Source organism: Salarias fasciatus, chromosome 13, assembly GCF_902148845.1.
Source record: "Salarias fasciatus chromosome 13, fSalaFa1.1, whole genome shotgun sequence".
Taxonomy (NCBI): Eukaryota; Metazoa; Chordata; class Actinopteri; order Blenniiformes; family Blenniidae; genus Salarias; species Salarias fasciatus.
Window position 1 is genome coordinate 24,819,775 of NC_043757.1, and position 27,278 is coordinate 24,847,052.

Below are 27,278 nucleotides of genomic sequence, written 5' to 3' on the forward strand. Positions count from 1 at the left end.
GACCACAGTAGAAAATCCTGATCCTCTCAGGTATGTAGTTGTGGACAGAAGGATTTTTTGTAAGCTCTGTAATGAAATCTTTGAAGTGCAGTACCTGTGTGAGTCTGTTTATGGGTCCGCCTTGATGCCTGTACCCCAGCACGCCACAGCAAAGATGAAGATATTTGCGAGAAGCTCTGCTGCATTAGGTTGCATATCTTGAAGGACCTGAGTCTTCACAGGAAGTAAAGCCGACTCAGGCCCATTGGTGGGCCACTCCAGTTTATCATCCAGGTGAAAATCCAGGTACTCGTATAATGTGTCGTAGACTGAGCGTGGCGAGCACTTGTTCCTCATTAGGTCCTCCACCATCTTCTTTGTCTTGGTCACATTGAGCTGCAGAGGATTTTCCTCACATCACCTCTTACATCCACCAGGTCCCGGGACTGGCCCTCCCTCCACCCACCCCAGTATGGCATGGTGTGGACTTTGGGTGTTGATCTTATTCTTCTCTCATGATGATGAATCCTTTAAGACTTTAATCATATTTCTTTTTGTATGTCTTCTGAGTCACACTGAAGAGTGTTTTGAAGTCAGCAGAGCTCCACATGACTCTTCTGATCTGCTTGTTTGTCTTCACAGGAATCAATCATTTGAAAGGCCGCTTCTTTAAATATTTGCTTCTTTGCTGAATAATATTGACCGATGAGTGTGTTTGTCTCTTTCCTCAGTAATTATTCAGTCCTGTTTACTTTTGTTCATTTGCAAAACATACAACACGACCCACAATCAGCTCCTCCCTGAGTGCAGCGTCACCACCGAGTAGGAATCAGACCATAAAGAGCCGAGGGACGCATCCGACAGGAGGTCTGAAAAGACGAACAATGAACCCCATGGACCTCGTTCATTCCACTCTTGCAGGTAATTTTCATCATAATTACTGTAAAATACATGTGTGTATTCAAGTGATAGTTTTTAAGCTTTTTGGACTCACTTCTTAATTTTTATGATTTCTTTAAGGCCTTCCGCCTTCTGTGTCACTATAAAACTGAATTGTCCAGTATAGTTGAGTAATACATTTGAGTTCTTTGAAGTAACAGTTTAGACTGCCTCATCCTCTTTGGGAAGTCCGACTCCCTGCAGGATCCCTTCAGAGTGTAAATACAGTTCATTCACTGCTCGGGGTTAAACACTAGCAGAGCTTTAAAGTCTCTGTGCTGTCCCCTCTGCAGGACAATCAGACGTCTTGGAGACATTTACAAGGTAGGTGATTTGCGTTTTACTCCAGAGCTTGCTATTTTTTCCCTGACAGCTTCAGTAAAGTATTTACCCATTAAAAACATGCTTCCTACTCAGGGAGGATGGAGAACCCAAAGGTGAACAACTCAAGGTAAGATTTAAAGAACAATTTCCGACACCACACTGATCCGCTCAGAGCTTGCCACAAAACACCATCATCTATCCATCTATCCATCTATCTATCTGTCTATCTATCTATCCATCTATCCATCTATCTATCTATCTGTCTGTCTATCGATCTATTGGTCAATTTATCTCTGCATAAACACTGTTTTCCTGCAATTCCTAATTCACAAGAAAAATATAATGCCTTGTGCAGATGTGCACACAAGCACACAGACCACTCTATCTTTGAGAAAACTCTGAAGTTCAAACTAATATGAAATGAATTTTCATGAAAATGATCGTTAATATTTCTATGAGAATTTAAAAAGTAAAGAAAGTGTCACATGAAATAATCCAAAGGAAAATAATCCCTGCTGTGACAATTTGACATGGGAGTCAAACTGTAAACGTTGGGAGTGGACGACCACCTGCATGACCTGAGCCTCAACTGGCAAAGTGTGCAGCTTGATTGATTGATTGATTGATTGATTGATTGATTGACTAATTCCCCAATACAGCCAGAGAGCAGAGGAAATGAGGTCAATGTCGCAATCTTTTGAAAGGTTGTCACGCCCTGTGCCCTTCTGGCCATGTGGAGGCGCTCTGGGCCCGTTTTGGTTTTGTTTTCTCATTTATGCATGCCCTGTCTCTCCTGATGGTCTGTTCCTCATGTCATCCTTGGTCTCCTTCCTTGTTGGTGCCTTAATGTGCCTCACCTGTGTCTGCCCTATTTAAGCCTGCTTCCCTCACTTGTCTTTGTTGGTGCGTTGTGGGTTGTCTGTATGCTCTGTGTTCCTGCCTGCACCTCAGCTCAGCTTGCCCTGTGTTCCTGTACCTGCGTTCCTGCAATAAATGAGCTCCACTCTGCCTGTCTGCCTGTGTCCTTCCATCCTGCACCCATGACAAAGATTGTCCTGACAGTTGAAGTGGTTTGAAAGCCTTAAGTCCATGTTTTGTCTAATCTAGATGTCCTACTGGACGCTGAAGATCACCGTACTGAAGGCCGCGCTGCAAGAAAATCCACAAAGGTGTAAGTACGGCTTTATATTTCTGAAACAGCTCAGATCTGCTCTTCGGCCTGTGATAGTCCGCTCATTGTCTTTTACATCACAGTGGAAGTTATTTTCCAAACACCCCTCAGCCCTGATGGTTCCAGTGGTGTGAACAGCATAGGAGCCTTTTGGTGCTTTGGGAACCTAGCAGTTAATATTAGCGTGATAGGGAACCGGTTAGTATTATGTGTAATAACAGGCGGACTGCGTGCCTAACTGAATGTCTTTATTGACACATTACCCACAATTCTGCAGGGGTGTGGAATTCACAGCTACAAAACAATCTGAATGCTTTTCGGGAGTGGCTCACAGACACCACAGGCATCAGCGCTATGCCACATTTAACCCCCTTTTTAAAACATCTGTACAACTGTGATAAAGCTGAGAACAATAAAGCGCAAAATAAAGAGAATATTGAGGCTCAAACAGCCAACCTGACTGGACAAAACAGGAACACTGCCGGTTTAAATTGCATTGCACAATAAAAAGATAACCCATATGAAGGCTTGACAAGACATGAAAACAGGACAGAGGACCCAGGTGGTCCACTGCAGGCCCACAAAGTTCCTTCTTTTCAGCTTAGTGTGCTAAAACAAACATATGCACAGGAACAACATGCAAACCCAGAGATGGGCCTGACACCGACTGAAGCTGCGACTTCCCTGCTCTGAGGCAGTTGAACAGTAATTAGACTGTAATGGGACAAACACAGGGCTGAGGGGACCTGAGGGACAAGTACAAATATCACACAGTCTTTCTTTTGTTGTGTTCCAGTGGATGGAGTCGACTGCTACGTCACTCTGTCTCTCCCCACGGCGACGGCCAAAGTCTTCCGCACAAACACCGTGAACAAAACTATCAACCCAGTTTGGAATGAATCGTTCACCTTCGTTGTTCCAGCGCTGCTGAAAGTGAGTCTTTATGATACCTGTTGATTAGACACTGAAAGATACAACATGCTGCCATACGTACAGTCTGACTGAATACAGCGAACTATATTCTCCCTGCACTGGATCACTCTGCCATAATTCATGTTTGGTTAATGACAGTCTAACTTCATCACACTGTGACATTTCCAAGGTAAAGGCCGACAAGACAAGCATATACAAGTTACCACAGCAGTTAGGCTGAATCATGCCAGAAAATCATGTCAGATCAAGTTTGAAGAGGAGATTAAGACGTCACAGTGGGTATGCCTCTTCTTTAGAATGCAATGGAAATACTTTATTAATCCCAGAGGGAAACTCCTTTAACGGACCAGTACAAATACAAATAGAATAGTACTGTAGACTGTAGACCGAGGAACTGAGCTCGCTCTTATTGAGTGTATCAGTCAGACTTTTATTATGTTTAGCAGGTAGCATCACTGGAGCGTGAGCCCTGAAACCCTGTACCATGTAGCAGGACTCACAGTAAAACCCTAAGCAGCTAAACTAAAGAGCAACACACTAATTGGACACACTCGGCTGGTTCTGTGGTGACTACGTTGCTGGTGTTGTAGCAACTATCCTTCTCCTCCTCTTGATATTTTAGCAGGACATAATTTACAGTCTGTCTGATTTTTTTGTCTTTTCCACTAAATATTAAAAAATCTCTAATCCGAGGACAATGCTCGTCCTCTCTTGTGTACCTGCAGGCAATGTTGCTGACGCATTGCGTCTTGTAAAACTCACCAGGCTGTATCAGAGAACTTCAATCAATCAATCAATCAATTTATTTTTGTATAGCCCAGTATCACAACAACAGTTGCCTCAGAGGGCTTCAAGATGTTACATTGGTCGGTAAAAGTAAAAACAGTGAATAAGCACAATGGTAATATGTCAATATTTACAGTAACGAGACAGAACGAAGCAACCACCGCCTTCGACCCTCACATCCGGCAAGAAAAAACTCCAAAAACCCAGTGGGAAAAGAAGAAATCTTGTGGAGAACCACAGTATGGAGGGATCCCTCTCCCAGGGACGGACAGCTTTGGCAACAGCTAGCATGAGACAATAAGAAGTAAAGCCTAGGACAATGTTGAGTACAGTCCGTTGGACGGTCCAGCACAAGAACCACAGATCCCAGCAGTAGAACCGAAGCCAGAACTTTCACGAGCACAGGTACTCTGTGGAGTATCGGACCTGATACTGGTGTCAGCATCTGTGCATCTTCATCACAATGGACTAGTGTACAACAGACAGACCTTTGGTAAAAGTCACAGGATCAGAACCCAGTAAAGACATGTTCCCTCTCTTGTTCTTTCCAGAACGTTCTGGAGATCAAACTGTATGATGAAGATAGTAAATCGATGGACAATCCTGATGGCCTGTTATCCAAGAATCAGTTTGACATCCACAGCCTCACTGTGGGGAGAAAGGAGACCAAAGTCTTTGTGCTGAATGACGGGGTAAAGTATTTTCAATGGTTCATGTGTTTACAGTGGTTCAGACTTCATAGGTCAGTATTTAAAGTTTAATCTGATGACGGCAGTCTGGCAGGATGCTCTTTACACCCCTGAAAAATCGAATGAAATAATCACGTGCCATCACTTATTCTGTGTTCTAGTCGAAGGGTGAACTTGAGATGGAGTTTGAACTTCTCCAGAGGTATGAGCTCCTGATATCTGATCTGCTCTTATTCACTTTATTGAAATCACTGTCTCATCTGTCTCTGCATGTTTTCTCCCTTTGTTATAGTGATGAAAAGCCTCTTCAATACATCACTAATGGCATTCTCATGGTGAGTTTTGTAGCTGCAGAGTCTGGTTAGTCTTCATGCTCTCCCACAGTTGTTGTTACAGACTTGATGGCACTGGAGAGAATCGGTGAAGATGATGTGATGATTAATGCCCCATTTCCCAATGTAGTTTATGTGTCCAAACACTAGTAGGTGCTGTGTCTTTAACAGGAGGGAATACCCAATCACTTCCTGTTTCAAGAACAAAACTTGTTCTGACACTTCAAAAGCTGCCAGCCATGTTATATCGTCCATGAATACTGAGGACAGTCAGTAGTTCAACCACAGGTTCAAAGTGTAATTCCGTTTTTCCCGTCTTGCTGTCTTGAAGGCTGCTCCGCTCGCCACTCTTGATGCCAACGTTGAGAAGCTCGGTGCAGGTGATCAGAAGTCATCAATAGCTACACGTCTTCGTTAGACAGCAGCTGACATGACGGCACCGTTCCCCTTCGTCACCTTGTTTTCAGACAAAGTGCTGAAGCTGCAGGGTGCCTTCGAAGAGATCCCGAAGGTCCAGTCAGAGAACCAAAAGAAAGTGTGTTTCCACTTCAACAGAGACTTTGACCCAGATCTGGGGGTTTTGGTGAGTTTCACAAGAAAACGTTACCTCTAATAATAATGAGCTTCAGTACATTTTCCATGAAACGCTACCTGTGTGTTTATCTTTCTGTGTAGTCAAACGAAAGCAGATTGGAGCTGAAATTAAAAGCTAGTTATGGTGAATGCACATGAAACCCCCTTTCTTCTAGTGAACATTCTCTCAGGAGCTGACCAAATTACTTGTAGTTTGACACCAGCCTCTTCCCCGCTGGATGAATATTTCGTGCCTTTGGCATAATTGCTTTGAATATTTGGTCACTTTTCAACGTAATGGCCCGAGATTGCAAACTTGTTTCAAAGTGACTGAAAGTGCCAAAGTGCCATTGGTTACAGTGCGAACTGGCACTGTTTAAGGAGTTAAAACAGCCTCACTGAGAAACATGGAGCTCACAAACAGCCTGCAGCCAGAGAGCATGGCGTTAAGGCCTAAGTATACTCCGCCGTTGCCGCCACGGCGTTCCTACGACGTCTACGTCGTAGCCCTACGACGGGCTACGCCAGAGCTTGACGTGCGCCTCCCGAAAAAAGTGACTTCGCGTCGAGGCGACGCGTGGTGACGTGAACGTCGAGGGCTGTGATTGGTCTGCTTTCGCGTTGTTTATAGAATAAAGTAGAACTCACCCGGAATGCTTTTCTGATCCGAACAGTGCTTCGGGAGAAATTTAGATCCAAAATTGAGCGGCGCACATCACTATACTGTTAGCAGTGTTAGCACTGTTAGCAGACGGGGCTATGTGTATAGCCGCTCCAAAAACGGCTTTAATCATCCAAAAGCTCATTAGTTTTACCAATATTTCATCACGGTCCGCTCAGCCTCTCCTCCACCACAGCCTGGTGTCGCCAGATATGTCATATATGCAGATATATGTTCGATAAATGCACGCGTATCTAGATACGTACATCTAGAAATCTATGACTACAGATCTATGTCTAGGTAAAGCCGGAGCTACGGAAGCCGCATTGTTGTTGTGACTGCTAGTGGCTTGGCAGAGGAGGGCGTTCCCTTGACGCAGGAGCAAGATATATTCAGTAGCGGCGTAGGGTTGCCGGCGTAGGAACGCCGTGGCGGCGACGGGGGAGCATACTGAAGCCTTTACAGAGAGACACAGATCCATTCAACATATGACTGCCTCAGTTTGTATCAAAAGCAGATGAAAACACAGATGAGCTCTGTGAATTCAGTACATCTGTTTCTAGGCAGCAATCCAAGTGAAGACTGAATAAATATCCCACCTGCAGCAAAGAGAAGAGACAAACCGATATTGACTGAATTCAACAGTTTCTCGGAGATCCACTGGAACTGAGCCATGAAATGAAGCTCATTTTAAACAATGATAGGCTATCAACCCTCCACTAAATGAATGAACACCAACTGACAGAGAAATACCGTGAAGTATCCCAAAAGAACAGAAGAAAATGTTACAACAGCACAACAGGCAACTCCACAATACAGATTCTGGATTTGAAAACAGCGTCAATACTGTTCTCTGTTGGTATAAAGAACCAGGTGCTCTGCTCCATATTCAGTGTGGCCACATGGTGTTTTAATGTGGAAGTGGTTTATTCTGAACTGAGCAATTCTGCTCCTGAGCTTGGTGTTTACATGGGAAAAACAAAGGATTAATTCCTCTTTAAGTTTGGGGACTGTGAAGCGTTCTGATTGGACGGGAGGTGGCCGTGCCGTACTGACGTCTCCAGGAAGTAAACAAAGCATTTTGCTCTTTGTTTTTGGATGAACTTTGATGCCACAGCTTTGAAAATGTCCTCATTGTTCTGCCCCCGTCCATCTGCTCGTCTCATTATATCCAATTCTTATAAAGCTCCCATGAACTAAATCGTCTCTGTACGAGTTGAACCGTGGGCCGCCATCTTGGAATATTGTGTCATGGTGGCGGACAAGCAGAATGACCAGAATAAAGTCACAACTCATTTACATATAATTAGATAGTGACCTTGAATTTGGAAAGCTTTGTTCTATCAAAAAAAAAAAAATCCTTAAAAAACATTTAGAATACCCTCGAGGTATCAAGGTTCTTAACAAAAAATAAAAAAATAAAAAAAAAACCTGAAGGTCACCCAGACATTTGAGAGTGAGATGTGGCTGAAAACTGAATTTGAGGTGAATATTACTGAATATTTGAGGAAAACTGATGATTCCTGATCAGAATCAAATGGAAAACCTTTAGGGAGAACTGAAAGGAGTGTCAGAAAGTAACCAAAGAAAGGGGAATGGCAGATAACCAAAATATTGAAAGACTTCAATGATTTACTGGAAAACTTAAAATCCACGGAATAAGAACACATGATTTTTATATGTTCACTGTTTTGGTCCATCAGTCATCACCTAATGATCCGATGAAGACTTCGGTAAAACTCCGATCTTTGCCAGAAGACTACACGGGAAAGGTGTTGCTCACTGACGCTCAGGTAAGATGTCAGCTTGTGTGGACTCTCTTCGGGGTGATTCTCTGTTTTCTGCTCCTTTCTTCTTCTGCTGTGAGAATTAAATCTATTTTCCCCTCACAGCAGACTAGGTACAAAAGATAATAGATAAATGTATTTCTGAATGTGTTTGAAGCACAGCTGCTGATTTCCAACCAACCATGTCAAACTCTAACAAAAGTCCACATGAATTGAATGAGAATTCAAACAATTTAGAGAAATGATTTTGTTGTTCGCGGCCGTTTGGTTTCATTTGCTTAAAAAAAGTGGAACCAGAGGCTTGCTGGTTGGGGAGGGGGGGTCATCCCTAACTTCACCTTGTAACCTGTAACCTCATGACACCTGCTGTCAGAAATTCACATCATACTGCTTGCATTCAGATTGCAGCCAATCTTATAGTGTTGACGTCCCTTATCTCTCACCCTAATCCTATCCCTTTAATCTAACCCTAACCCTGCTGTCCCTCAACTTTCACCCGAAGCCTCTAACTCCTAACCTCAGCCAAAATACAATTCTACTTAGTGGTATGCTTAGCCCGCCTATGGACTTCGCAATTGGTAATCCTCTTGGCGCCAGCCAACAAACTGACATCAAACTGAAACCTGCACACTAATCCTGCCCGTGTGCTGGCACAGCACCACGCCTCTCTCAGAGGGTATAAAACCAGGCTCTGCCGCTCAACCACCCCTCTTCTGACTCAGCTCTTGAGCCTTCAGAAGCCTGCAAGACCTTCGCGATCAAGACCTGCGGATCAAGATCTGGATGGACAAGCCGGCCCACGACGAATCGCCATCGGGCGTCGGGCCCTTCACCTGCCGCTCCTGCGGCGCCGTTCTCCAAGAGAATGATCATCACGAGCGCTGCTTCATCTGCCTCAGCTGGCAGCTTCACTGTCAGCGGTCTTCCTGTCCTGCCTGCCACGCCCTGCCGTTAGAACAGTCCCAGCCGCGAGCGGCTTTTCATGGACGCCGCGTCCCCGCCTTCCGGGAATGACCGCGCCGCCGAAGAGGTTCCTGCTTCCGCGCCGTACGACTGGGCCGAGACCAGGAGTGTCAGCAGCAGCAGCAACAGCAGCAGTAGCATCATCTCGGTGTCGGGGAGATCAACCCAGCAAGACTCCCTCTCCACTTTCTCCCAGACCAGCCACCAGACCACTCCCCCCGAGCCGGTGGAGCATCTCGCGGGGCTCTTCACGTCCGCAGCTGAGCGCACCGGCCTCAGCCTCCGCAGCCAGTTCAGCGCGATTTCGCACTCGGGCTCGCAACCCAGTCACGGACTCGGTCCCGGACTGCGGTGCTTTGTTCCGCCGTGCCATCTTTCCAAGCGAACGTGCAACGGGATTGGAGTACGCCGCTCACCGCCAAGGGGGCGGCGTACTGGGATTATTGCTGCGTGGACGGCTGGCCGCTGGTCACTGGAGTGCCTGCTATTGAGGACTCTGTGAGACTGTGCCTCCTCCCGAAATCCTCCGCCTGGCCCAGCGGGAAGCCCATGCTGCCGTCAGAGAGGGACAGGCACATGGCGGGCTTCCTGGACAGAGCATACGCTAGCAGCATTCAATCGTTTGCCCTAGCGAACAACATGACGTTTCTTCTGGGCTCCATCGACAAGATCTGCCACGAGAAGTCCCAGGTATTTCCCGAAGACATCGAGGAGATCCAGAATGCAGCCAAGGTCCTGATGCGGATGTGCCGCGCCTCTGCCATCAACTAGGGCCGCGTCATGGCCAATGCACAGCTTGCCCTGAGGCACCTATGGCTTGGTCTCTCATCACTGTCTGAGCGGGATCAGCAGGGAGTCCTGGGACTCCCCCTGTCCAACTCTTCTGTCTTCGGTCCAGACATCTAGGCCATCATCGAGCATTTGGAAGCTGTGGTGCACAGCTCCCAACAGCTGGCGCTGCATCTGCAGCCCCGCCGTGAGACCCCACAGCGTCGGCGTCCAGCAGAGCAGTGCAGAGCAGCCCCCTGGAGCTCCCCAGCGTCCGGTCAGATCAGATCATCTACCTGCCGGCCTCCCCGGGGCGTCGACCAGCCGAGACAGTCCCACACTCCCGAGCCTCGGGGCGCATCGTCCTGCTTCTGTTGCTAAACATTTCAATAAAGGCTGCCAGGCCCATTACATCTCTGAAAGAGCAGCAATCCCTCCCTCTTCCTGTGTTTGCATGAGTGAAGCATGCCAAACTTGGAAGAGTTTCTTCCCTGCCGTCTCCCGCTATGTGATAAAGCTGAGAACGGTGAGTCGGGCGCATATGGAGGACGTGCCACACTGTTCCCGGCTCTCCTTCTACCATCTCCCCGTGCCGCGGCCGGGGAAACGGAGCTCATCACCAGACATGGGCCGCTGGAGTTCCCGCCGCGCGTCATGCTTGAAGGTCTAATACACGATTTTCTTGAAAAGACGAAGCCCCACATCTGTTACTCACTTTTTAAACAACGCGCATGCGCCAGACCATCCGCCCGGCTCTCCTGCTTCTCCCAGGAAACGCGGAAGTGTACGAGCGCGATCTCCTCTTCTCCGGCGTGCACGGCTCTGTTTACAGTTTCTGCGATCCGCCTCCCTCATAAATAAAGCTTTTTTTCCGAAACAGTTACAGTTTCATTATGTCAGACTCGCCGTCGGTAAGTACTAGCTCAGAAGCTCACCGGCTACATAAACACTCTGAATGCGCATGCGCAAAAGGGAGAAGCTGATTGGGCGCAAGCACGTAGAACCGCCTTACGAAAACAGCTCGTCAGAATGATTGACAAACAGACCCACCAATTATTTAGGTGATCCACCCGGAAATCAAAATGTTGTATTACACCTTTAAGCGGAGCGCGGCGGAGGTCCTGCCTGTGGCTCATGACCGCTCCAAGCGGAGCTGTCCAGTGCTAGCCTGAGTTCCCGCTGACGGGCGCCCCGCTTCTGGCTTCAGCACCAAGGCCAGCGACTGGCGGAGCTCCGCGCTCTGGCCGCCACCACTGAGTTTATCCCCTTCAAAGCGCTGGTTCGCAGCCCCTACACAGCCGCCCGCGCTCTTTCATGGGACGCCCCCCTCACAGCCCATTCGCCGGCGGCCCCCCATCTCCCAAGGCCGGGAGAACGGGAGGGCCGGCCCCTCAGGCCATGGTGCAGCCACTAAAGCTGCGTTTTCAGACGTGGTGCTCGATGCTGGGCTCGCTTTCACCCTGGCTGTCCAGGACACTAAGAAGTGGTTGTGCTCTGCAGTTCGCCTGTCGTCCACCTCTCTTCAATGGGATCCTTCGAACGCAGCTCGCATGCCCTGCGGGGGAGGCTGCTTTTGAGGCAGAAGTAACCTTGCTCTTCCGCTGGGGTGCGGTAACGGAAGTGAGCGTGGAGGAGGCACACTCGGGGTTTTATTCCTCCTACTTCTTGGTTCCCAAGAAGAGCGAAGGTATGAAGCCCATTCTGGACCTGCGGGTCCTAAATGCTCACATAACCACCAGGAGGTTCCGCATGTTGACGGTCAAACACCTCCTGGAGAGCATCCGCCCTGGGGACTGGATGACGTCGGTCGACCTCACGGACGCCTACTTCCACATCCCCAGGCACAGGCCCTTCCTCCGGTTTGCCGTGGGGGCCAGGTATTTTCAATACACCCGACTCCCCTTCGGCTACTCTCTCGCTCCCCGCACCTTTACCAAGTGTGTCGAGGCGATGCTGGAGCCCCTTCGTCGTGGTGGGCTGAGGATTCTCACCTACATCGACAACTGGCTCATACTGGCGTCCTCCTATCAGGAGGCGGTGGAGCACATGGCCCAGTTCCTGCACCACATCGACCTCCTGGGGTTCATGGTGAACCAAGACAAGAGCACACTCACCCCGGATCAGCACACGGCTTACCTGGGGTTGGAGCTGGACACGCTCTCCATGACAGCCCGCCTCTCCAAGGGCAGGCGGACCTCCCTCCTTTCGGCCCTGAGGTCTGTGACGACCACCCCCCTGGTCAGGGTCCGTCTGGTCAGCACCGTCCTGGGTTTGATGGCCGCGGCCCACCCAGTGGTTCGGTTGGGCCTTCTGCACATGCGCAGACTGCAGCGGTGGTTCTCATGCCTCCGCTGCTTGGGGAAATGGGACGGACAAAGACTGGTCTCGATCCCGCTTCAGGCGCATCAGGATCTCCTTTTCTGGATGGATCCTGCTCTCCTCATGCAGGGAGTCCCCCTGGGCTGCATGTTGCATCACGTAGAGGTGTTCACGGATGCGTCTTTCGCAGGATGGGGGGGAACCCTGGACCATCTCGCGGTGGGCGGGGCCTGGGGTTCCCCGCCTGCTCACATCAGTGTGCTGGAAATGATGGAGGTGCAGTAGGTCCTGCTCCATTTCCAAGCCAGGCTGAGGGACAGCCACGTACTTGTCATGACGGACAACACCATGGTGGTCGCATACCTGAACAGGCAGGGGGGGAATCGCTCTCCCCCTCTTCATTGCAAAGCAGCGGATCCTGCAGATCCTGCTGTGGGTGGAGTGGCACCTCACCTCTCTCAGAGCGCGACATGTGCCCGGGGTTCTCAACGTCGGCGCGGACAGGATGTCCCGGGGAGGTCCACTCCAGGACGAGGAGGGCTTGTCCCCGTGGGTCGCGACCCCACTCTGGTCCAAGTTCAGCCACCTAGTGCCAGACTTTTTTGCCAGTGCAGAGAACGCACAGTGCCCACTCTGGTTCTCGCTCAGGTCGTCAGACGCACCCCCTCTTGGGGTAGACGCCTTCGCTCGCAGGAGCTGGCCTCCGGGCCTCCTGTACACATTCCCTCCAGCACGCCTCTTAACCCCGTTGCTGCGCAGGGTGAGGACGCAGAACATCCACGTGATCGTGGTGGCTTCGGAACACCCGAGTGCCCTGTGGTTCCTGGACCTGGTCCAGCTGGCGGTCGGAGACCTGTGGCCGATCCCTGATGGGCCCGACGCACTGCTGCAGGCAGGGGACGCCCTTCGATCCCGCCCTCTCCTGGGCGGGAGACTCCTGGCTTGGAGGCTGAGAGGGTGAGATTAGTGGAACTCGATCTCCCCCCGGCAGTGGTTTCCACCAGAGTGCCAGGGCCCCCTCCACTGTCAAGGCCTACAGGTCTTGGTGGCAGCTCTTCACCACGTGGTGCTTGGAGAGGGGTTTGGACCCGGTCTCCTGTGCTATCGGTGGAGTTTTGGAGTTTCTCCAGGTCCTGCTGGACAGTGGTCGCGCTGCATCCACCCTCGCGGTGTTTGCATCGGCCATTGTAGCGGGTCATGGCGGTTTCGGCCGCTTCACTGCGCGCAGTCACCTGCTGGTGAAGCGGTTTCTGCGTGGGGCATGTCGGCTACAGCCACCCCCCAGACGTGGTCTCCCCGTGGGACCTCCACACAGAGTTGGAGGGTCTTAAGGAACCCCCTTTGAGCCTTTGGAGCAGGCAGTGGACCGCTTTCTCTCCTTTAAGGCCGCCATCTTGTTAGTGCTAGCATACGCCAAGAGAGTTGGGGATCTCTGCGCTCTGTCGGTCCACCCATCCTGCATGGTGTTCAGCCCGGATGGGGGTCTCGTGCACCTTTGGCCTAATCCAGCCTTTCATCCCAAGGTGATCACCTCGGACTTTTGATTGCGGGTGATCCAGATCAGGATGCTTTGCTCCCTGCCTGGTTCGTCCGGTGACGACCTGCAGCTGCGGTTGCTTTGCCCCATCAGGGCTCTGCGTCTCTATGTTGAGCTCACAGCTGGTTTTCGCACTATAGACTAGCTGTTTGTGCGATACGGGGCCAGGGGGCGTGGAGCCCTGCTGTCCCCCCAGCGTCTTGCCCACTGGGTGGGGGGCGCTATTGCAGTTGCTTATGAGGCGCAGGATCTTCCGCCACCGGCGGTGATTCGTGCTCATTCCACACAGAGCATGGCTGCTTCCGCGGCCCTGTGCAAAGGTGCCACAGTGGGTGACATCTGCCAGGCGTCCTCCTGGGCATCCGCGTCCACCTTTGTGCGTTCATATCTGATGGATATGTGCACAGACACTGTGGCCATGTCGGTTGTCGGTGAGAACAGGGGTTCTGTCACCTAACCGTGCTGGTCTTTGTGGCCCGGCTGCCGCGCCCCGTGGGGGTTGCGGGCCAGGGTTTGCCCCGCTTGCCGGTGTGGCTTCGCCCCGGTCGGCGTGTGTGTGTGTCGCTGTGGCAATACTTATGCACTTTTGGGGTAGCGCCTCGGTCAGGCTGCTTGCCCCATTTTCTCTGGCCGTTCTGACGTACGGTTTGTTTAGTTCCGCTTTCTGCACCAATCCTGTCAGCATGCCAGCTGGGGGTACATTCATCCCCTACGGCCTCCGCCTTGGTTTATGCTAATAGCGAAGCCTGTAGGCGGGCTAAGCATACCACAAAGTAGAATTAGTAGTTACTAAACGAAACTCCAGTTCTACGAGTGTATGCGTGCCCGCCTACCTGCTGGCCCAGCTGTCTGCTTTCCTCTTTGCTGATTCAGAAGAAGGAAGATTGAGCGGCAGAGCCCGGTTTTATACTCTCTGAGAGGGGTGTGGTGCTGTGCCAGCACACGGGCAGGATTGGTTCGCAGGTTTCAGTTTGGTCTCAGTGGATTGGCTGGCGCCAAAGGTATTACTAATAGCAAAGCCTGTAGGCGGGCACGCATACACTCGTAGAACTGGAGTTACGTTTAGTAACTACTAATTCTTGAATTGGAGAACCATCCTTTGCTCCACACTCAACTAAAAACTGGGAGGGGCTTCACTGGGACCTCCACAAATACCATAGACAGCACACAATGATGGACTACTTATATCTCAAGGCTAACCGTAATCAAGAAGAATTCACACAATCATCAAAATGGAGTATCGGTGACGTATGGCCTGTTAAGAGTCCTTTCTAATTCAGTCAAGTGGTATTTTCTCCTTACAGGATACTGTGGATTTAGACCTGGAAATCCATCTGTGGTATGTTGTGACATCTGACAATAAATGGCTCTGAAGAACTATTAAAACCTGTACTGAACTTTTCCATCATGATATCTTCACTGTAATCTTTGCAGCCAGGAGAAACAACCCGCAGTTCGCATCAGCCATGACATCCCAGCACAGGAGAAGGAGTACCTGGTGAAGAGGAAGCCCATAGTGGCACAAGCTTTGAAGAAGGCTTTAGGCCTCAGCGCTGTACCTCAACTCAAAAAGGTACACTAAACCTGTTTGGAATGATGAACTGAAGAAAGATTGATGAATGAATGACATCACTGTCATAAAGGCAGCTCACACTACACTGTGGATACAAGTAGAACAGAACTTAGTGATGTTGCGGTGGAAGGACGGTAGCAGTGTTTCCTCTTGGTGGTTCCTTCTGAGACACCATTCAGAGTCAACATTTCCAGTGAAATCCTATGGTTTTTGCATTTTTGTTTCAGAAAAGTTTTGCGTTGACAGGAAAAAATTGTTCTTTTACTCTGAAAAACGGCAGAAACATGGAATGCGTGGTTATTAGCATGTCAGGCCATGGGGGGGGAGGGATTAGCGTCGTAAAGCAGCCCCGCCCACTCCACATCTGGATTTAGTAGCTGGGGTGGGTCTCGGGACAAGCCAATACAAACTCCGTGCAGGGGGCGTTGGTTACCCCTTTGACTGACAACGCACTTCAGCCAATCAGCGCTTCAAAACAAATAGCTCATCAAACTGCGTTAGCTTCTCTAAGAGTTAGCATTAGCTCTTTAGCTCTAGCTTCTCTACACACAAAGACAGGTGAAAACGTCTTTTTCTGTTAGAAACTCACCAGGCGCAGACTTGTGCTCTTGCTTCATTGTTGTAATACTTGGTATTTTGGCTGTAACTTTACTTATTGCAACTTTCAGATGATGGTTAAAGTCCATATTCTCCGCTACGCTCAGTGATGACGTCACTTCCAGTTTAGCCACCGGAATTTGCCAAAAAAATTTGAAAACAAAAAGCGGCAACGCTGATTGGCTCGACCGTTTCATGGCCGAGCCGCATTCTCTTTCTATTGGCTTGTCCCCAGACCCACCCCAGCTACTAAATCCAAATATGGATGTGGAGTGGGCGGGGCTGCTTTACGAGGCTAGGGTGGGTTGGGGGGGAGGGAGGTGGGAGAGGACAGGAGGAGCAGGGGGGTGTTAGGGAGGGGGGCGGGAGTGTTTTGGGGGGGTTGTGATTCCCTGGATCCCGGGATACGCAGCTGGAGCACTGGGGAGGCACTGGTTTGGAATGGGTAGCCACGAGTGTGGGCCGGTTCTCCTGGGTATGGTCATGGCCCTCTGCCTGAGTGGGTGGGGTTGGCTGTTGGGCTCTCAGCTCTGAACGACCTGGACATCTGGTGCCCGGGGTGTGGGGGGTGGGAGGGTGGTCGTTTCCTGCTGCTCTTGGCTCCCTGGGGCCTGGGCCCTGTGGCCAGGGGGAGTCCCAACCAGGGCTTTCCTCTGCCCCCTTCTGGACCAGTGCGTGGACGTCTGCCTGGGGGAGTGGCTTGGATCCGGGCTCTTGGGATGGACGTCGGTTGTCTGGGCCCTGAGGGCCTCTCTGGCCTGCTTCTGTTCTTCTCAGGGGTCATATGTAGGTCATATATGCATGATCACTATCACACTTGCATGATCACGCTGATCTTTTATCACTCTTCACCTTCTGCTTGTGGACTCAGTTACCTTGTTCTCTTGTGGTGAGTTAGACTAACAGTGACCTGTAGTAGACCTCTCCTGATGCTCTGGTGCAATTTAACACCTGGATCCTCAGCTTCATGTCCCAGTTTACTGCCAGCTATGTTCTCCAACAAAAGTCTGTAGGATGCTCTCTGTCATAGCCTTATGTAGGTGCAGTAGCCAATTGTCTGAAGTGTCGATATTAATAAAAAAACGGTCATATCTTTGCACTCTCTTCCTTCTCTTGACTCTTTTATTTTGTTGATGTTGTTTTGTTTGTTCACACGTTTCTTTCTTCTACTTTCTTCCACTTTTCTGTCTTTTAACCTGTACTTCTGTCCCCCTGTCAGTCCAGCAATATCATATGTCAGTCCTCAAAATAAATAAAATAAATTAAGAAAGCATGTTAACAAGAGGAGCTATATATTTAATATTTATAAGCTCCTCTTGGAAATCTATCATGAACATAACAACAGCCAGACCTCCATTCTGCTGCTTCCATGCTGCTGGAAAGGACAGGTCCATGTCAGGCCATGAGGTAGTGCTGCTGGTTGTTTTGTAATGAAACCATACATGTATGCTTAATGGGAACAATATAATATAGATATTAATTGGGTGCTATTAGGATTGAATTTCAAACAATTAAACTATCAATATGGAAAATGAACTGGAAATCATGCCAGTTCAGAGGCCGCCATGTTTGTTCTTGTCCATCCATTCGCACATGCAAAGAAGAACTATTCACCACAGCAGTGATGTGGTACAGTGGTAGCGCTTCCAGCTTCAAGCTTTTTTCAAAAAGTGTCATGTCCAGTGGTTCAACAAAAGTTTTGTGTTTTCACTTGACATGGCTGCCATGTAGACATTTTGGTTTTAAGCAGTGCTGATGTGTTGCCAGCCTGGATGAGGTCCTCTAAGGTGAAAGTGTGTCCACCTTCTCTACACAGACCTCACCGATGATCATTGCTGTGTGGTCCCCTCTCTGCCTCCTGAAATTCAAGGCCATCTCCTTGGTCTTGGTGGCGTTGGGCTCTTGGTTGTTCTTGGTGCATCACGCTGTCAGCTCCTATTTGTCCAATAGGCTGACTTCTGTACTCATCCTGATCAGGCCCACCGATGTATGAAGAAGTTGGAAGGAAACTAACAAATACATGTCCCAAGTCACACATGATGTGGATTAACTTAAGGGTAGATACTGTGTGAAGTTTGTGTATATTCTGATTTCTGAATATGTCAAAGGTTGCCGTCTCCATTTCACATTGCAAAACTGACTCAAGACCTAAGAGTTAAAGGGAGAGGTCAAATTTAAAGTAGCTGGAAGTTACATAAATACAAAGATGCACAAAGATTAGAGCTGTTCCAGGATCAGTGACCTGATGTAGAAGATAACAGTCTCAAGATGAGACCTCAAAAAGAGAATCCTGTGGAATTTATTGTCACATTTGTATGTCATCAATTTCTTCAGCAACATGAAAACTGATGTAATGATCATGTATTTTTTAAATACAGTGTGTGAATCCCTGTCTGTTCTCTGTGTCCAGGTTCCAACTATAGCAGTGGCAGGTTCAGGCGGAGGCTCTCGAGCAATGACGGGCCTGCTGGGTAGTCTGAGGGGTCTGAAGGAAATAGGAGTCCTGGATGCTGTCACTTACCTTACTGGTGTTTCTGGATCCACCTGGTGAGGAAGAAAACAGAAATTTTCAGTTGTGTTTTCCAGTAAATCAAAAGGAAAGTAACCTCAGTGTTTTTCTTGGTGAACAGGGCGATGTCTGCCCTGTATCAACATGCAAACTGGTCACAGCAGGAGTTAAACAACATCATCAAAAAAGAGAAAGAACTCATGACAACGGGCACCTTGGAAGTCTTACTTAAGAATGTGAATTACTGCGTAAAGGAGAGCACGGACAAGTGTGAGGAGCAGGGACATGTTTCACCCTTTGTTGATTTTACCGGACTGCTTCTCGAGCAACTTGTTTTCGGGGAGGTGAGACTCTGAAAGTTAAGCTTACTGATCAAATATTTTAAAGGTTGCCAAGTGTCATGGCATGTATTTTATGATTGCAGAAAGTCGGGAAAACCCTGTCTGAGCAGCAGATGAAAGTGAATGAAGGTCAAAACCCTTTACCAATTTACACCGCTGTCATTATGAAGGATGATGTACAGACACGTAAAAACGAAGCTGGTAAATACCCTGTTTCTTTTATCAAACTTGACTCATGTTAAATTTACATTCCACAAGCACTTAAGTTAAGAATTTCGAACACATCAAACTCAAACATCTTTATAGACAGCAGTAGGCCATCAATAGTAGAAGATCACCCCAAAACATCCCTGAATTGAATGAACTGAAAACCACAGCTACGTTTGAGCATAATCCCATTCACTCAAACAGGAGGCGTCTCACATCTGATGTGTTGTTGCCTTAGAAAACACATGATCAAATCCAGTTGACCTGACTTCCTTTGGGAGTTGTTGAACTATGTTTTCCTCTTGACAGAGTGGTGTGAGTTCACCCCATATGAGGCCGGTCTATCAAAGTATGGGGCATCTGTTCCCACAGAAGATTTTGGAAGTGAGTTCTTCCTTGGTCATATGATCAAGAGACATCCCGAGATCCGCCTCCCGTTTCTGATGGGTAAGACCATTCTCTGTCAAATATGTTATCAAAAACATACATTGTTCAAAAACATTTTTCCTTTTTCTATGACAAACCTTCCAGGAATGTGGAGCAGTGCCTTCTCTGCAAACCAGAAAGAGATACTGGACTATTTCTTGAAAAACGTCTTGGGCAAAACCTCAGAGACAGGTGAAGGTATGGTACAGCTGCAGGGAACATCTGGGAAACTCCATAAGACATAAAAGAAAACTGTGAATTGCTTTTTCAAAAACACATTTTTAAACTAGAGCTAGTCTCTGTGTCTGAGGATCGGGTCGCCGGGCACCCTGCCGTTGGCTGTCAACCAATCCATATTGCACCCGGCCCCTATGATTCCCTCAGCGGGTGGTGGGTCCACCGGAGAGCTGGCCCACATCGCCCCTTTGGGCTGAGCCCGGCTGGGCCCCGTGGGCAAAGGCCCGGCCACCAGGCGCTCGCTTTCGAACCCCAACCCCAGGGTGGGGTCGCGGCAGCGCCATACCATGCAACGTCACAGACCTTGATTGTGACTTTATCATAGGAGCTTTTGATCTGCCCTTAGTCTGGCCAATCACCAGGACCTGTTTGCCATGGGAGACCCTGCCCTGGACAGCATAGCTCCTGGGATCACGTGGGCACTGAAACTCCCCCACCACTTTAAGGTGGCAGGTCATGGGGGGCGATTTGCCACCTCATTGGGGGGGAAGGAGCCCAAGCTTGAGAGGGAGGTCGAGAGGTACCGGCTAGATATAGTCGGGCTCACCTCCACACACAGCTAGGGCTCTGGAACCCAATCTCTCAAGAATGACTGGACTCTCCACTTCTCTGGCGTTGCCCGCGGTGAGAGGCGGCGGGCTGGTGTGGGTTTGCTTATAGCCCAAAGCTCAGCCGCCATGTGTTGGAGTTCTCCCCAGTGAGCGAAAGGGTCGTATCCTTGCGCCTTCGGGTCTGGGATAGGTGCCTCACTGTTGTCTCGGCTTTACGGGCCAAACAGCAGTGCAGAGTACCTGGCCTTCTTGGAGTCCCTGAGAGGGGTGCTGTACAGTGCTCCGACTGGGGACTCCATTGTTCTACTGGGGGACTTCAATGCCCACGTGGGCAGTGACAGTGAGACCTGGAAGGGGGTGATTGGATCGCACGGCCTCCCTAATCTGAACCTGAGTGGTGTTCTGTTATTGGACTTCTGTGCTGGCCATAGTTTGTCCATAACAAACAGCATGTTCGAGCGCAGGGGTGTCCATAAGTGCACTTGGCACCAGGACACCCTAGGTCAGAGGTCGATGATCGGCTTTGTTGTCGTGTCATCTGACCTCCGGCAGCTTGTTTTGGACACTCAGGTGAAGAGAGGAGCAGAGCTGTGGACTGATCACCACCTGGTGGTGAGTTGGACTCACTTGCGAAGGAGGAAACCGGACAGACTTGGCAGACCCAAACGTATTGAGGGGGTCTGCTGGGAACGTCTGGCGGAAACCTCTGTCAGCATGGTTTTCAACTCCCACCTCCAGGAGAGCTTCTCTCATGTCCCGAGGGAGGCTGGGGACATTGAGTCCAAGTGGACCATGTTCTCCACCTCCATCGTCGAAGCAGCTGCCTGGAGCTGTGGTTGTAAGGTCTCCTGTGCCTGTCGTGGTGGCAACCCCCAAACCCGGTGGTTGGAAGTAAGGGCTGCCGTCAAGCTGAAGAAGGAGTTCTATCGAGCCTTGTTGGCTTGTGGGACTCCAGAAGCAGCTGACAGGTACCAGCAGGCCAAGCAAACTGCAGCCCGAGTGGTTATGGAGGCAAAAACTCAGGTCTGGGAGGAGTTCGGAGAGGCCATGGAGGAGGACTACCGGTCAGTCTCAAAGAAATTCTGGCAAACCGTCCGGCACCTCAGGAGGAGAAAGCAGGTCTCCACTAACACTGTTTATAGTGGTGGTGGGAAGCTTCGAGGACCTCCTCAATCCCGTCGCCACATCTCCCGTGGAGGAAGCAGAGGCTGAGGTCTCAGAGGACTCGTCCATCACCCAAGCTGAAGTCACCGAGGTGGTTGGTAAGCTCCTCAGTGGCAAGGCACCTGGGGTGAATTAGATTCACCCCGAGTACCTTAAGTCTCTGGATGCACAGGGCCTGTCTTGTTTGACACGTCTCTGCAACATCACGTGGCAGTCGGGGACGGTGCCTCTGGATTGGCAGACCGGGGTGGTGGTCCCCCTGTTTAAAAAGGGGGACCGGAGGGTGTGCTCCAACTATAGGGGATCACACTCCTCAGCCTCCCTGGGAAAGTCTATTCCAGGGTACTGGAGAGGAGGATTCGACCGATAGTCGAACCTCGGATTCAGGAGGAACAGTGCGGTTTTCGTCCTGGTCGCGGAACAGTGGACCAGCTCTATACCCTCCATAGGGTGCTAGAGGGTTCGTGGGAGTTTGCCCAATCAGTCCACATGTGTTTTGTGGACTTGGAGAAGAAGTTCGACTGCGTCCCTCATGGTGTCTTGTGGCAGGTGCTTCGGGAATACGGAGTCCGGGGCCCCTTGTTCAGGGCTGTCCGGTCTCTGTATGACAGGAGTAGGAGTCCGGTCCGCATTGCCAGCAATAAGTCAGACCTGTTCCCGGTGCATGTTGAACTCCGGCTGGGCTGCCCTTTTTCATCGGTTCTGTTCATAATTTTTATGGACAGAAATTCCAGGTGCAGCCAGGGGCCAGAGGGGGTCCAGTTCGGGGACCACAGGATTTCTTCTTTGCTTTTTGCAGATGATGTTGTCTTGTTGGCTTCATCGAGTATACCACACTGTGAAAATGGATTAGGCCATGCTTCTAACACTGTAAATGTTAAACGTTGCTGTTACCATTAACTTGTGGACTGATTGTCTACCTTTTGCAGAACCCAGCGGTGAGCCTTCAAGTGGGGAGAGTTTCAGCAACCGTCACTTCTTTGTTGCTGAATACTACAATTTCATGCGTGGTCTTTTCCTGCACTGCAACTATGGTGAACATCACAACTTTCAAGCCAGAACAGGTAAGAAAAATACTAAAAACTAGCTGGTTCTACACAACAGTGAGGGGAAGTCTATTTGCAATCCAAACGCAAACTTGAAAAAGTGTTTAACCATCCATGGTCCAGGAGATTCAGTGAGAGGACACCTGAACACTCTCTGAGTGTGGTTACATGGATGTTTTTAATTCAGAATTGGTCTGTTCCAAACTAAGCAATTCAGAATTATATTCATGAGCTTCATGCTTATATGAGAAAAACGAAGAATTAAATCCTCTGTCACGCTGCTGACTGTGAAGCATTCTGATTGGACAGGAAGCAGCCGTGACGTACTTGCGTCTCCCGGAAGTAGACAGTGTGTAGGGAGTGATTTTTCTTTGTTCTTTCCCATTGAACTTTGATGCAACAGCTGAAAATGGCAGCGTTCCATTCACTAGTGTTATGTCCAATTCTTCTAAAACTCAGGTTAGATAAACCGTCTCTGTACGAGTCGAACCGCGGGACGCAGGCCACCATCGTGGAATGTTGCGTCATCACAGGAGAGCATGCGCAGAGGCAGGGTTGCCAGATCGGACTCACTGTTTCCAGCCCAAACCTGACATGAAACCCACTCAATTCAATAAAAACCAACCCAAATTTTAAATACTGTTGAAACTCATGTTGAAACCATTAAATTCTTATTTGCATAATGAAGAACACGTCTTAAACGCACAGCTGCTGTGAATAAAGAAAGACAAATGGCAGTAAAACATGCTCTCCAAAAAACAGTGCAATTAAACAACATTCAACACAGATTGTCTTGTTAGTCACTGGGTCATTGCCACTGTAAAAACAATTATCCAATACTAACATGAAACATGAGCAACCAAACACCTCAATCCAGCTTACTGCAGTTAAATTATTAATGAAAACTTACACAGGCTGTCTGGCAATAACTTTTCTCTCTTGCTGATCCACACCCATACCCACACACACAGGAATGCGCACATGCACAACACAGAAACTAACAAATCAAATCAGTGAATATAGTGAATTCTGGCCAATCAAAGAAGGAGGAGGGTGGCTAATGGTGTTATCATATGGTCAATATGGCTCATATATCATGCTAAGAGGCACATCGGCGGTGTCGAACTGGGTGTAAATAGTTTCTAAAAACTAAAAACATATTGTGAAAACCAGTCCAAATATTATCAACTTGTCCAATGCTATTTTTTTCCAGCCCAACAGGTTCAAAAGCAGCCCAAGCCCAATCTGGCAACACTGCGCAGAACATCCGAAATGAAGTTGCCTGATGGAGAAGCCGAATTAACATATAATCCCACTTCCAAAAGAGAATAAACCCACTGGTCTATTTGGATTTAAATTTAATTATGAAATCTTAATAAACTTTTCAGGTTTTCACATGTTCATTTTGGAGTGGAATTAGGCTTTATTCGGATTTAAACAGGAATAAAAAGTCCCATCTAAACACACAGAATAAGCTTTCTGTCATGGTGGACATGACTGGTGTGCCGGGTTGGTTGATTGTCTGTTGCTCGCTGTGGTGCCCGTGGTGTGAGCACTGATCTGTGGAGTTTCCAAGTTTCTGGAGTCGCCGCTCCTCCACTTGCCCACTCTCCCACAGCGAGCTGCCGTGCAGCGGTGAACATGCTTCGGTGCTGGAGGTTTACTCATCCAGCCCGGTTCAATCACGTCTGCTCACTGTCATCGACTAATGGCTAATGCTGACATTGAGTCACTGAATCCAGGAGCTATAGTTACGTTGTTGACTGATTCTGTGACAAACTTGACCGTCTACACTTCAGTCAGTCTCACCTCTCCAATTCAATTCAATTCAGCTTTATTTATAAAGTTCCAATTACAACATAGTCATTTCTCGACACTTTTACAGAGGAAAACCCAACAGATCCACATGAGCAAGCATAAGCAACTGTGGAAAGGAAAAACTCCCTTTTAACAGGAAGAAACCTTTGCAGAGCCAGGCTCAGAGTTGCCGGCTTTCTGCTTTTATGGTTGGGGTGAGGGAACAGAAAGAGGAAGAAATAGAATATACAGGTACATTCTTTATTTCTTGTATTGACATACAATTCATGTATAAACACAGATCATAGACTTCAAGAGAATCAATGGTAAATGGACTACACTTATTTAGCACTTTTACATCTGCATTAGCAGAGTCCAAAGCGCTTTACACTGCATTATCACATCTACCCATTCACACACACATTCACACACCGGTGGAGGCATGTCAATGGTCAATGACACAAAGTTATAAAAAATTACATGAAAGAAATGAGAGAAGTGAAGCAGAACTGGGAGCCGATTCCTCATGGTAGGAGCCCGGGGTTAATTAAACCTCTTGCACCCATTGGGTTTGGGTTATCTCAATCAATCAATGGATCAGCTGTTTTGATTGATGCCCAGTTAAAAACTGTTTGCACCAATTGAATCCAGGTTGTCTCATTAGATCAATGGATCAGCCGTGATTGATGTTCTGTATGCGATCCCTCAATCACGGCTCTCGTCCACCTAAGAGACAACCTCTTCTTCCAGGGTTTTGGTGTTCCCGACTTTTTAGTCCCCCATAGTGGAATTAACCATCCCTAACTGTAATCTTTACTAAATAGAAAGGTCTTAAAGCAGAGACTGTGTCAACCTCCATAACAGAAACTGGGAGCTGGTTCCACATATCAGGAGCCTGAGAGCTGAAAGCTCTGCCTCCTGTTCTACTTTTAGAGAACCTTGGAACCTCCAGCAGACCAGCACTCTGAGAACAAAGCGTTTCCCTGGGACAGTGTGGGACTAACAGCTGTTTAACCCCGTTTTTCCACCGGACGCGACGCAAATTTTTCGCACGATGAGATTACATACAAAGTCAATGTAATGACGTGATTGCCGCTCAGTCTTGAGCGGTGGGCAACGGGCGGCAACCGATGATGCAGCGGGTGGCCGGAAGCGAGTGTTTCAGCGAAAAATTCACACGCCCAACGACTTGCACTGCCACTCGCTGCCGCCCGCCGCTCGATGACACCGCCCGCCGCTTCATCGCTAGACGCTTGATAAGCGTCGTTCAAGTTGAAATAATTGAACTTCTCAAGCGAATTCGCGCCAGGACAGCCTATCAGCGTGGAGGTCGTCACGGACGTGCTGACGTAGGGCATGCAAGGCTCCGACCACCAAAACAGTTGGCGTGATGCCAAGGTGAGCGGCGTGCGCGATTTCATTTGTTCACCGCTTCTGGTGGAAACCGAGCGTCAGCCCTGAACCTCAGCACAAATGGCCAAATCTTGTCAGTCAAACAGCTTCCTCTCTGGTCGATGGATGGATGGATGTTCTTTTCTTGGTCTCTCTGTTACCGACAATACATCCAAGCTGATCCAAGCTGACAACTCACATACTCAGCTCTGCTGCTCATCCCCCAAATGCATCGTCCTTACAGATACGTAAAGGAAAGGCCTTCAGAGATTACACTGTTAATTAGCTTGAAACTTTGACTGATGTTCGAACAAAGAATTGGCAAAATCACTAGATACATGTCTTTAATTCTTTCTACAGCTTCACACCCGGACTCGTTCCCAAACCAGCTGACTGCCACTGACCCCACCCTGAAGCTGATTGACTCTGGTCATGCGATCAACATTGGCTGCGCGCCAATCCTGCAGCCGGAGAGAGACGTGGATGTTATCATCTGTCTGAACTACTCATGGGAGCCAATCTTTGAGGTGAATGTGAATTTGTATAACACTTTTCAAAACAGCAGTAAAGAGTTTCCAAATGGTTTTGTGTGATTTTCACTGAGTGTTAAACGTATTGTTTGGTCTTTCAGGTCATCAAAAAGACTGCCGTCTACTGCAAAGATCACTGCATCCCGTTCCCCAACGCAGATTTTGCCAGTCTGGAAAATGAGCCAAAGAAGGAGGTCTACATCTTCGAGGACAAGGAGAACCCCAAAGCTCCCATCGTGATGCTCTTCCCCCTCGTCAATGATTCATTCAAACACTTCAAAAGCCCTGGTGAGTTGATTCAAGCACAGGGACGGGGACTTTATCCAAACAGTCTGTAAAAAGCCTCTCAGACTTTGTGGTCTTTGATGAAATTCTTTAAATTAATTTCAAATTTTCTTTAAATGAATACCTACACAGTAAATGGTTCCGCAGAAGAAGCTTGTATGTGAGCCAAAGTAACAGGTCATTGCTCTTCTGGCTGGAAGAGTGTTCTTGTTGAATTGACATGATGAAACAAGTTAGTATTTAAGGCTCCTTGTTGCTTCTGCAAGAATCAGTGGATATGATTTACGACTTACTGAAAATATAGCTAAAATACTCCCGATGACCTGTGGGGGCAGTCTTTAATATCCCTGATGGCCTGTGGGGGCAGTGTTTGATACCTCAGACTACATCTGTACCACGCAGTCTTCCTCTGATCACCCTGTTCTCATCCATCAGTCAGATGTGGAGTCTGAATGTTTTTTTCACCTTATTCATGGTATTTTAATGGTGTGACCTTCCAGGGGTGAAACGCCAGACTGAGGAGGAAATCCGGGCTGGGGAAGTGGACGTGAGCAGTGAAAATTCTCCGTACACAACCAAGCACATGCTTTACAAGCCAGAGGACTATCAGGCTCTCATCGACCTGACCTCCTACAACATCCTGAACAACAAGGAGACCATCGTCCAGGTCCTCCACAAAGCTCTGAAGAAGAAAGACGAATAAAAGAGAAACTTAAGAAATGGGGCTTTTAAGGAAGCAGGAAAAATAAGAGAACTGCTCCATTTGATTTCAGAAAGGTCTCCATAACAGCCAGTTTTAACTCTTATTTCACATATTAACATTATTAATCGAAGCAGTTATCAACCGAACTTAATTCATGAG

The 27,278-nt window shown here is 48.6% G+C and overlaps 1 protein-coding gene across 1 annotated transcript; it reads left to right on the forward strand.

Annotated features, from left to right (window-relative positions):
- The first annotated feature begins 813 nt into the window (after window positions 1–813).
- Window positions 814–27,162, forward strand: LOC115399376 (cytosolic phospholipase A2 zeta-like). The gene is made up of 22 exons (XM_030106701.1): window positions 814–900; window positions 1,212–1,242; window positions 1,336–1,369; window positions 2,350–2,413; window positions 3,210–3,346; window positions 4,684–4,824; window positions 4,983–5,023; window positions 5,114–5,156; window positions 5,485–5,533; window positions 5,621–5,736; window positions 8,091–8,180; window positions 15,066–15,100; window positions 15,196–15,334; window positions 18,342–18,478; window positions 18,562–18,784; window positions 18,865–18,982; window positions 19,298–19,435; window positions 19,520–19,612; window positions 22,296–22,430; window positions 25,962–26,128; window positions 26,233–26,419; window positions 26,917–27,162. Exons 1-22 carry the CDS (start codon window positions 864–866, stop codon window positions 27,117–27,119), a joined length of 2,358 nt encoding a protein of 785 aa, XP_029962561.1. The 5' UTR covers window positions 814–863; the 3' UTR covers window positions 27,120–27,162.
- Window positions 27,163–27,278: the final 116 nt, after the last annotated feature.